Source organism: Cryptotermes secundus, unplaced genomic scaffold (genome assembly GCF_002891405.2).
Source record: "Cryptotermes secundus unplaced genomic scaffold, Csec_1.0 scaffold3315, whole genome shotgun sequence".
NCBI lineage: Eukaryota > Metazoa > Arthropoda > Insecta > Blattodea > Kalotermitidae > Cryptotermes > Cryptotermes secundus.
The window spans coordinates 4184-16451 of NW_019739625.1; the positions used below are offsets into that span (position 1 = coordinate 4184).

The 12268-nt window shown below is 43.8% G+C and overlaps 2 protein-coding genes across 3 annotated transcripts in view; one reads left to right on the forward strand and one right to left on the reverse strand.

Moving 5' to 3' along the window:
* Nucleotides 1-451: 451 nt before the first annotated feature.
* On the forward strand, nucleotides 452-1297 carry LOC111871982 (the record flags this gene model as incomplete). Its single annotated transcript, XM_023865430.1, has 1 exon — nucleotides 452-1297. A coding segment is annotated over one exon (846 nt), but the record flags the coding sequence as incomplete, so codon positions are not given.
* A 7711-nt stretch (nucleotides 1298-9008) lies between these two features.
* LOC111871984 (gastrula zinc finger protein XlCGF71.1) overlaps nucleotides 9009-12268 on the reverse strand; it is a 27948-nt gene continuing 24688 nt past the window's right edge. For both annotated transcript variants that reach the window (XM_023865432.1, XM_023865433.2), the window contains exon 4: nucleotides 9009-10541. In XM_023865432.1, coding sequence (XP_023721200.1) covers nucleotides 9905-10541 — 637 coding nt within the window. In that variant the 3' untranslated portion in view covers nucleotides 9009-9904. The remainder of the gene's footprint in view (nucleotides 10542-12268) is intronic.

A 12268-nucleotide genomic window follows, 5' to 3' on the forward strand; every position in this document is an offset into this window, starting at 1 on the left:
AACACTGTCTCGACAACAAATGAAGCTTCCAACTTACTGCGGAGGTTGTACAGGTAGTGGTATTGGGCAGATAAGACAGTGTCACCTACAAACGTCGCTAAAATAAACACTTAAATTCAGGCATGCATTTCACAAGGTGTTTCCATATTTTTGTCCATCCCCTGTAGCTGCCGCAACCCTCCAACAACCACGCTCTGCTACCAGACAGCTAATGTAGCTGCCGCAGCTCTCCAGCAACCGAGCCGAGACAAACCAGCTGAAAGGCCGTAAAGACTGTCTACTACAAAGGAGCAAATTCTGCCAGCGCACTCACGGTGGAACAAACTGCTCTTTTCAAGGCCAGCCAACTTTTGAACATCGACACTCCACATAGCTTCGCAGCTATTCTGTACATTCAATTTATACAATGTAATATATAAAACTGTTACAGTTTTACTTGGTTATCTTTTAGAACATCAACAATCCCACATTGGTGACCCAGACTCAGCATGGATGCCGCAGACAGTTCGCAAGCAGCACTATCCAGAGTGGACGTGCGGCTCCCGCCGTTCTGGTCCAAGCGATCAGCCATTACAGGACAGTGACGACGAAGTCCAAGCACTNCATTAGCAGCGAGCGCATCAAGTTCTGCCACGTGATCTCACTGCTGGAACACCGGTACGCCACAGAGGTGGAAGATATCACCTCTCCGCCTGAACGAGACCCCTACAGCCTACTGAGGACCGAGCTTCTGAGGCGGCTATCCCCATTGCTAGAGCAGCGCATTCAGCAGCTCCTAACGGTCGAGGAAATTGGCGACCGTGCGCCGTCCCTGTTGCAGCGATACCTCAGGAGTCTCGCACCAGACGTGTCTGATAACGTCATCCGAAGCGCCTGGACCAGCCGGCTACCCCGCAATGTACAGAGCTTCCTCGCCGGCCAGAACGAGAGCACCTTGGAGGCCGCAGCCCTCTGTGAGGACCGCATCTCCGAGGTCGAAATCCAGCCGGCGCTCGCTAGCGTTGGTCAACCCACGGACAACGCCGCACTTCGAGACGAGATCGATGACCTCTCCCGCCAAGTGGCTGCACTTAGCGCCGAACAGGACCGCCTCCACGACCGTTTCAAGGCGCGAGACCCGAGAGACCGAGGCCCCAGTCCCAAGGATTCCTGCCCCGCCTTCAACAGCCACCGGCATGGCAGCAGATCTCCCTCCCGTGGCGACACCACATCCAGTACCTACTGGTACCATCGCCGCTTCGGCGCTCGGGCGCAAAACTCTACTCTGGCCTGCTCCTACAGCCAGCAGGGAAACTGACACAGCAGACATCATCGGCGGCACATGTCTGCGCTACAAACGACAGGCCGCCTCTTCATAACGGACAAAGTCAGCAAACGGCAGTTCCTGGTCGACACGGGTTCGGACCTCTGTGTATACCCCCGCAGGTTCGTCCTTCGACGCATGGAACGTACCAACCACACATACGGATGGCTGCCTGTCAGCCTCAACTTGGGCCTACGCCAAGAATTCACGTGGTGGTTTGTGGTAGCCGACGTCATGCATCCCATCATGGGCGTGGGCTTCCTATCGCATTTCGGTCTCCTTGTGGACTGTCAGAACAACCGCATTCTGGACGGGGTCACGACGCTGTCAGCCTCGGCCTCAGCGGCCGACGCACTGATCCCCAGTGTAAAGACCATCAGCAACAACAGACCGGTCAACAACCTCCTCACAGAGTTCCCGGATCTGACCCACCCAGCCAGAGTCAGCGTGAGATATGACACAACACCGTCCACCACATCAGAACTGTACCTGGCCCACCAGTAACCTGCCGACCACGGCGACTGGCACCGAACCGGCTCGCTATCACAACAGCCGAGTTCAACGCCATGTTATGGGATGGTGCAGCTCGCCACTCAGAGAGTTCCTGGACCTCGGCTTTACACATCGTGCCCAAGAAAGACAACGGTTGGCGTCCATGCGGCGACTACAGAGCGCTCAACTCCCGAACCATCCCTGACTGCTACCCTGTCCGCCATATCCACGACTACTCCCACCAGCTTTTCGGCTGTACCGTCTTTTCCAAAATTGACCTGGTGAGAGCCTACAACCAAATCCCTGTCCACCCTGAAGACATACAGAAGAGTGCCATCACCACTCCATTCGGCCTCTTCCAATTCCCATTCATGTCCTTCGGCCTGTGCAACGCTGCCCAGACCTTCCAGCCCTTCATGGAAGACATTCTATGGGGACTCGACTTCTGCTTCGCATACTTAGACGACATCCTTGTCTTCTCCCGGTCATTCGAAGAGCACGAACACCTACGTGCTCTCTTTAACCAACTCCAGAGGTACGGGATTATTATAAACCCGTCGAAGTGCGTCTTCAGAGGACCCGAGGTCACCTTTCTCGGCTACAAAGTGTCCGCCGAGGGTTCTGAACCTCTGGAAGACCGAGTGGCCCATCTCAAGGACTGCCCCCCTCCGAAGACCGCCAGTCAGCTCCGACGATTCCTAGACATGCTGAATTTATACAGGCGATTTCTGCCCTACGCAGGCACCACTGCACGACGTCCTCTCCGGACCCAAAGTCAAGGTCTCTCACCCCATCACTTGGACACCGGAGCTCCACAAGGAATTCGAAGACTGCAAAGCAAGTTTGTCACGTGCCACTTACACTCGTCACAGATGCCTCCACGTCCGCCATGAGTGCCGTGCTACAACAACGCGTAAGGTACACCTGGCAGCCCTTCGCCTTCTTCTCAAAGAAACTCAACCCGTCCCAACAGAAGTACGACCGTGAGCTACTGGCTATCTACGAGGCAGTAAGGCTTTTCCACCATATGCTGGAAGCGCGTCACTTATTCATCTTCACCGACCACAAGCCAATCACCTATGCCTTCCAGCAGAAGCGGGATAAATGCTCACCCCGACCATTAAGCCATCTAGACTTCCATCTCCCAGTTCACAATCGACATCGACACATCTCTGGACAGGACAACGTTGTCGCCGAAGCCCTCTCTCACGTCGAGTCCGTCACTGCCCCACCACCTTACGACGCACTTGCCACATTACAGGACAGTGACGACGAAGTCCGAGCACTCCTGGGGTCAACCACTGCACTGCAGATCGAGAAACTACCAATCTCCGGTACCGCAGTCTCCATCTACTGCGACAGGTCTACCAGGAGATCTCAGTCGTATGTTCCGGCGCCTCTACGACTCCAAGTGTTCCAGTCCGTCCACGATCTGTGGCACTCAGGTACCAGAGCAACAGCGAAGCTGGTCACACAGCGATTCATGTGGCCAGGCATGCAGAAGTATTGCCACACCTGGGCACATGCTTGCCAGTCCTGCCAGCGCTCCAAAGTCTCTCCACAGGGCGGCTTTATACCGCTGGCAGCCCGGTTTCTGCATGTCCATATTGACCTTGTGGGACCCCTTCCAACATCAGCGGGATACACATACTGCCTCACTGCGGTCGACCGTTTCACCCACTGGCCAGAAGTCGTCCCCATTCCGGACATCACAGTTGACACAGTGGCAGGTGCCCTACTGTCCCTCTTTGGTTGCCAGCAGACGATACCTCAACTCCACTATAAATCTTCAGGGCTTGATTGTGAATAAAACACATAATTAATTTATTAACTTCACACGTTGCATAAGAAAATTAAATGATCTTGTTCACTCTATTCACAATACATATCAGATCCTCTTGATGTGAAACTCCATTTAAATAGTAGAAAGAATTTACTGGTAATGAAGACATATTCTTACGCTGTAGCCTTTTTTGACATATTAAAATGATAACTTTCTTTTATACGATATAGAGGCAATGACAGTAAATCCATCTGAATTACACCATACATATATATTGTAGCGTGTTTGGGTATGTCACGCCACAAATAGAGTCACGTAGGCCTCCAATTAAGTAGAACTTTTATTGTTCTCCACTTATACACTCACACGCTTTACAATTATCATCACTTGCAGTATTACAATGACTGCTTATATCTCAGCCGACACTGGACTCTCTTCTAAGATGGCTCGATCACGACTGACTTCTTAGCTGGCTATTCCGCGACTGAAGACTTCTCGTCGAAGCTGGGCTTTTAAACCTTGACCGCTGCTAGGCAAATGAATCCTCTGTTATAGCAGTGGAAACGTTGCATTGTTGGCTCCGCGTTTCCTACGCAATAACCCATTGTTATCGCGTTGTCTCTGTGGGAATGCTTCGCATATTCGTCATAACCGTGGAGATTCGGTGTTCTCTACACAATGGCTCACTGTTGGGATTACAGTGCCGCTATTGTTACTTCCTATGCAACGGTCTGTTCTAGCGTTTCCATAGAAGCGACTCTTCTGGATTCCAGACACGTTACAATATTTTATATCGTGGTATTTATATGATTTAGAACATCAGTTAATTTTTTGAACTTACTATAAATTAAAATAGTATTGAAAAAAAAACCATTTAGATTAGTGGTTCCTAAACTTCTTATATAATGTCCTCCCTATGTTTTCCACTTACATTTGTATATTATTGTTTCTGAGCAAATAACTTCACAGGTAGTATGTCACAGATGTGAATAAAAAAATTGTTTAAAATTAAATTGCTGCACAGTGCTGTTTATTTGACCATAAACATGGCTGACAAATTTTAAGTGCCATCAATCCAATTCTTTTAATGTCTGAATTAGCAATTCTGATGGGTTCTTACAGAAGAGGTAATTAAATGCAGCTAACAAAGAATTATTTAAGTTGCAGTTGACATTAAAATCTGACTTCTCATGACTTCACACTCCTGAAACTCCCTCACTACTGCCTCAGGGGGGCACACCACCCAAGTTGAGAGCCACTGGTTCACTCATTGCTGCCCATTAATGGATTTATATTAAGAAAGGATTGGAATATAATCATATGCATGACTGATAATTTCACATACCATACAAGCACATGAAAAGTAATGGAAATGTAAAATTGTCGCAGTATCTCGACATGAAAATATGTGCATCTGTGAAGATACAGCTGCAGCCCTTTCTGATCAACACCAGACAGGCAATGCGACACACATGAAGCTGCTCACATGCGCTGCTATCTTACCTTAGTTGGATATGGTAATCTACATATGGTAACACTTATCAGACCACCAGTCGCATGTGGAAGACAGAAATAACACAGGTGGAAGAATTTCAGATAAAAAAACTACAGGGAGTCCATATTAAAGTTTTGTAAACACAAGCCAGTAATCTTACAACTCCCTCTCCTCAGTTGTTAGAAGTTTATGGTTAAACATTGGCCTGTATTTAAGTGTTAAACCTTCAACTTTTCAGCATTCAGCTAAATAATGGTAAACAGCATATTATTGTCATCTGAAGACTGTATAGAACAGTGTTTCTCAGTGCCAGGATCTGGCAGCAATTATACCAGGCCCTTGTCTTATAAAAAAGAATTTACCATGCCGTGATCTCGCAAAGGTTGAGAACTACTGGTATGGAACACTTGTCTCTGAAGGTCTCTTTTATTGCATCTTTCTTTGGGGGGGATTTTACTTCTTTCTTTCCAGTCTTGATACACCCCATTTTATTGCATTTGTAATTCACAATTAGGCCCTGGAAGTTAATAACATACTTTTCATATTATTCCAAAACAGAATGTCACTTGGAAAAATAAATTATGTACCTAGGGACATTTCTAGGTAATCAGCACAAAGCTGTGAAAAGATCAGATATATAATTACTCTGTGTGGGTAAAACGCACTGTTACACTTGCTTCCTACATTTGGCTAGCACACTGAATTGACTCTGCTCCACTCGCATTATTTTTGCCAACATTATTTGTTAAATTCCCTCAGTGAAGAGAATGATGACACAAGCAATGTGTCTAGATACATAGTATTTCTCAGTTGACACTTTCCCATAATTAGTGATGTGAGTTGAGCTGATATATTTAAATTTAGACCTTAATGGTAATAAATGATGAAAGTGTGGAATGAAGTGTTAGTCAATTAAGAACACATTTTTGTAATTGAAAATATTTACTGGACTTGGCAATACACTTTAAGAATTGTGCCCTTATCTGTTGCCAACATGAGTAGAGGTGTCAGAGCAGCTGAAAGGGCAAAATAAAATGCAACCTGTAACAGATATTGTAAGATTTTTGTTGCAACACAAAAATTCCAGTTTCTTCTCATATGATTCTTAATGTCCATTAATTTCACCATTAAAGACTATGAAGAGATTACTGGAAAACTGAAAACATCCTGACTGTGGAATGGAACATATTACTCAGTGAAATATGGATGGTGAATTCCTTACAGTAGGTATTTAACAATACTGTGAAATGATGTCTCAAAGCCAGAATTGTGGAGTCAGAGAAGGGCCTTGGAGATACCCAACTTGGTAAACACATCCCCATGGCTGTCAGTACACACAACAATAGAGGAACTGTTAGGGGTGGTGTTTTCTAGTCAGTCTTCCAGTAAATTAAATATGGAGCAGCATATAAGAAACATTTATTTGGTCTGAGGCCAATTAGGTCATGGGCCCTGACACGGCCTGAAACCAAGAATGACTGTGCTGGCAAGGACCAGCAATGATTTACTGGACTAGAGGCCAATGAGTTGCATGACTCCCAGAGTTGTGAGACAGAAAAATATAGCCATGAGTCCCAGAGGACTCTGAACCAAGAAACACTGTGCTGGCAAACCACATGATGCAATTTACCCCACCTGACTGACTAAGACCAGTCTCAAGACTCAAGAGTTGTGAAACAAAATATTATCATGGGTCCCATGGGGCCTGGAATGAAGAACAACTGCTGGCAAAGGCCAACAGCAATTTACCAGGGAGCCGAAAATATTGTGACATATAAATCCATTGCTGGGCAACACTCACAGCAATACAACAACAGGGTCATGCAACCTGTTTCTAGGCAGTGGCTCGGCAAACACATTTCCGCATAGGCTGTGATTTCACACAACAATAGAGCAGCAGTGTTTTCTTCATGCCCCTGCAGCTTCTGCATGTGAAATGACATCACATCACAATAGTGCATAGCGATCATGTGATATGTTTTCTGTGACACGTATTCAAGTCACGTCTATATGAGGAAACCAGTTTGAAGGAACTGGAGTGTCAAGAGAATGGGAATACAACAGCAGACTAGCAGTCGAGAGATTAGTTGAGTATAGATTAGTACAAAGTCAAGACTAGAGAATTCAGTTCAGTTCTCAGTAGGAGATAGCCACAGAAAGTTCATAATTGAAGAACAATTAGAAGTCAGGCTGTGAAGACTTAGCTTGTAATTAGAAGATTTAGTCACAGTGAAACTTTTAATTTTATTACCAGGAGACAACTAGTGAAGACTGAGAATCCTAGTGTGTAAGAGTAAACTGTAAATTGTTTATATCAGCGAAAGTGCTGTACTGACTGTAATTAAGAGAGACTGTATAAGAGGTTAATAAATCCAATCAATTCAAACCCCATCTACAAGTCACTAATACACAAAACAATATTTATTTACTGCAACAGATATGTATGATATTTTCTTGTTCAGCATTCCACTGCATTTGTACTTTGTCATATAGAACTTTAGCTGTCATTATAGTCACGCTTTGGTGCTACGTGAACATGGCTCATCTCATCTGACAGCATACAATGTGGTTACTCATACCCAATTTAGCTAGGTTACATCCTAAACATTTCAGCTTACAAATCCTGGTGTTATTTTATTTTTATGCTCTGCCTGCAATTTGATTTCTTTCTTTCTCGTATAAAATTTTCAAATTGGTATTGTAACAATTAACAGTTTATAGAGTGATTACTGGCTCACCATCCGTAACCACTTATGCTTTTGAGATCAGCTGTCTGTCCACTTGTTACTTCACAGTAACACCAACTGTCACAATACTGTGCTCACTCTTCTCCTGAGCGAGCTGTACTGCATCAAAAACAGATCAGATAGTCACTCAATGACTGAACTGATAGCTTTGAGCTGACTCATTAATGCTCTTTTTATAAGGCATGTCACATGCAGCAGAAGCTCCAGAATCTTCATGGGTGACCTTGGTCTTCATTATCTGCCAAGAAGTCTCCTGAACATGCCACAAGGTGGGTCTCAGTATTCTGACTGAACAAGATGCACATGCAGGCCAGGAAATGTGATCCCATGCCCCTTTCCTACAGGTTATATCTTAATATTTTAGTTAATGTTAATTAATACCTTTATCAAAATATGTGAATTCTACCCTTTTCCTTTTATTACTTTTATGCTTATCTTGCAGCTTCCTAAAATTAATCAAAATTACACTGTGTACACTATAATCACTGTTGCCTGTTATTTGCTTTACTCTTATTATTTATGTTTGCTTTTCATGCACTGTGATCAGAAAATTGGTGGTTCTATTTATCATACAGCTGAAAGCTGGAAACTTATGTACCTGTGGGTAGTTCAATGTATTGTGTAACAAGATAATATTCTTATGGGTCAGTTTATGGCAAAAACCAAATTCTAGTTTAGCTCTTTTCCTACATATAATAAGATCAAAAAATGAACATCTCACCACTGTCATGTTTTGATTTTTGGCTTATAAGTGGTATTTTATTTGTATATTCATCTTTATACTATGGTATATCTCCATCCCGCCGGTCACGGTAGCCGAGCGGTCTAAGGCATGCACTGCCTTAGTTCGCTCGGAAGCCGGGATCGTGGGTTCGAATCCCACTCAGGGCATGGATGTTGGTGTGCGTTTTTCTGTGTTTGTCTACAGGTAGAGGCCTTGCGACGAGCTGATCAGTCGCCCAAGGAGTCCTACCGTATGTGTAAGATCTAGAAAACCGAAGTGAACGGAGTTCATGGAGGTAGGCCTAGGCCCACTGGGGCTGTAGTGCCAAGGAAAAAAAAAAATATCTCCATCCCAGATCCCACATACTCAGCCAGAATGATGAATTAACACCATTAAACTGGAAAAAAACTGATTTCTTGTGATGGTTATGCTGTTTTACATTAGATAATTCACCATAACAAAAGTTGAATTTTTTAAAGATTTATTACATGCATAGGCCTAACCAAAAAACTATGTACTAAGCGGTGCTACTGTCACTCCCATCTCCTACATTCCTGTATCGGCCACACTGTTATTACCAATTTCAAGAAATTAAAATGTATGAGGTTGGGGGTCAACTCCAGTGACACAGTGGTTATGCATTATGTTAAATCCAGCCATATCAAAAGTTGAAAAGGATTAAACACATATGGAATGGTGACCTCTTACACTAAAAGAAGAAAGGAAAACACGTTAAAAAGGGTTCATACACCTGCTTTTCATTGCAATATTTTTAAAACTTTCTATTTTATAAACATAAGTCACTGAATTCCAAGAAAAACTAAACCGATAAAGTACCCAAATTCACCATGAGCAACTGGGAACAAGGTAAGATCTCTGCACATATTTGTAATGAACCCATTTTCTTTGTCCATGAGGTAACATTAGGATGATACTGAGCACAGACTGAAACCTAAGTGGTGGACATTATTAAATGAATACCTATTCAAAAGGAGAATATAACTCTTAAATGAATTCACTAATTTTGTTTTTCATACAGACATCTGAATTATTCCATAATTTGTGTTCAACTATGTCCACCAGTATATCTACAGAGGATACATATCTTTCAGTATTTCTCATGTTCATGCAGAACTGTACTGTAGCCTCATATAAACCTGTTTGGAACACAACTTGCATGTGAAAATTAGGGCAAAGTAAAGCCATCCCCTCCAAATGCTGCAGTAGTTGTGCAGTAATGGGCTGAGCTTCAGGCTGTCACTACACAGTGAACCGGATTATGAAACTGGAAATGGAACACACATTCAGAGAGCTTGCACTGTGGACATACGCATTAGTAATATAGTTCTCAGAGTAATTGTCAGCCAATGGCTTGTCTTGCACAAGACATACGGAAGTGTCTCTTAAAATGCTCCCGTCGAATAAATGTTTTGCTGCAGACAGCACATTCGAAGGGTCTCTCCCCAGTGTGGGTGCGCGCATGCCGCTGAAGGCCTTCTTTCAATGAAAATTGCTTACTGCACACATCACAATGGAATGGTTTCTCTCCAGTGTGGGTTATAGAATGCTTTTGTAGGTAATCATTACGGGAAAACTGTTTTCCACAAACCATGCAATGATAGGGTTTTTCACCACTGTGAATGCGGTAATGCTTCCCCAGATCCCATTCGGATGAGAACACCTTATGGCACACGGAACATTGGTACGACTGATCTACTGTATGGATGCGAGAGTGCGTCTTCAGAATACTATTGTCTGTGAACTGTTTCTTGCACACTGAACATTGAAATGGCCTCTCTCCCGAATGGACGCGGGAATGCCTCTTCAAATGCTCACGGTCGATAAATCTTTTGCCACACTCTTCACAACGAAAAGGCTTTTCCCCTGTGTGGGTCATCACATGCTTCCTCAGTTTGCATCTGGAGGAAAACTGCTTCCTGCACACACTACAGACTGTGTCTCCAACCAGAGAAAGGACGTCTGCAGTGGCAGCACATCTGCATATAGAAAACAAACTTCATTCAGCACCTGAATGACAGAAATACATGCATATGGAATTTTGGTGGTAGCCAAGAGCAGTGATGAGCCTTCCTTTTTTATTACTACCAGTAATCCTCAATTCATAGCATGAGAGATGCATATTCTTAGAAATTAAAAAGTTTGCTCATATTGCGGTATCATGTCCGAGCGTCCGTTATCTATCCTAGTAACTTTCGAGTCCACTGATGCATTTCATGAACGTTGGCATGGCCATCATACCAGTGCAGGTTACTACACCTTTCTGCTACTTCACTCCCTCTTATATACAACACCAACATCACGGCCACTGGATTGAAGTCAGTAGGATTTTGAAATTCTGTGTGGTAATCATCTTTAAAGCATGTTCAGTTTTTGTTAGGCTACTTTGTGTAAGACTCTTGGTGCTACAATTGATTTTTATGAAATTAGTTTACTGAACTGGTTTACGTGAAACACTAATGCCTACAACAGTTTCAGTCAGTGACCTCAATTTTGATAAAAACAGTTATTTTACAGACAGATAATCAGGTTCAGGTTGCTAAATGCATGAAACAAAATGTCATAAAAACACATTTAAAACTGTATAGCAGTGGAGAACAAAGGACACAAGAGACTTGAGCTTCAGCAAATATGCAAAGAGAAACTGTTCCAAAACGCCCTGAAAAGTACTTCAGCTATTCACAAATTACCTCAGAAGAGTTTTTTTTTTTTTAAGTTTCTTGGTGTGGGGTGAGACTGAGTCCACTTGGTATGTTGGCCACTAACTGGCCTATTGTACAAATCCCAGATGACAGATGAGTGTGGAGCAGTTGGTGGAATGAGAACTGGCAGGGGAAACCAAAGTAGTCAGAGAAAACATGCCCCAGTGCTACTCTGCCCACCACAAATTCCACATGACCTGACCTGGCCTTGAACCTGGGCCGCTGCAGTGAGATGCTGGCAACTAACTGCCTGAGCTATGGCATGGCCTTCAGAAGAGTTTACTTTTCTGCTTAGGACAGCTGAAAATTCCGTAAAGAAGAAAGCCACTGCATGGCTGATTCACTATATCAAATTACAAATTAGAGATCCTTGGAAGGTAAAACCCATGTATTTATATCATACAGAAAAAAATGCTATTGTCTGATCTTTACAAGAAGGCTGATACAGCCTATGCAAATAGAAGAAAAAAAAACATCCTCCGTGATTTCAGTCCGTAAGCGAACTATACTGAATGAGTGACTGCTGCTTGTCGGCAAAGTTTAGTGCCAACTTTTGCGGACAGAGGGTGTCCTGTGGTCAGCACAACGAATCCACAAGGCCGTTAATTTCGGTTTTCTAGACCAGAGCCTTGAAATAGATCCTCAGTTATCACGAGGCTGAGTGGACCCTGTTCCAGACCCACTACTTCTCCGAAAAATGTGGTAGTGTCGGGGATCGAACCCAGACTTCTGGATCTGTAGCCAGGAACGCTGACTACTAGACCACTGTGGTGCAGTGAAGGCCAACCCCCGGTAATATGTTAACACAGTATTAACTTTTTTGTATTTTAGGGGAAAATATTTGTTAGGACAGATTTGGTTTTGGGAAATATTTGTAAGAGGTACGAAAGCGGATGTAAGAAAGGTTAAACAACTTAAAGGAATTTCTGCGTATGGATTTATACGGACATTGGCTTGCCACGAGGGAATGCCCAGTCAGCAGAATAACGTTGAATGTATATCGA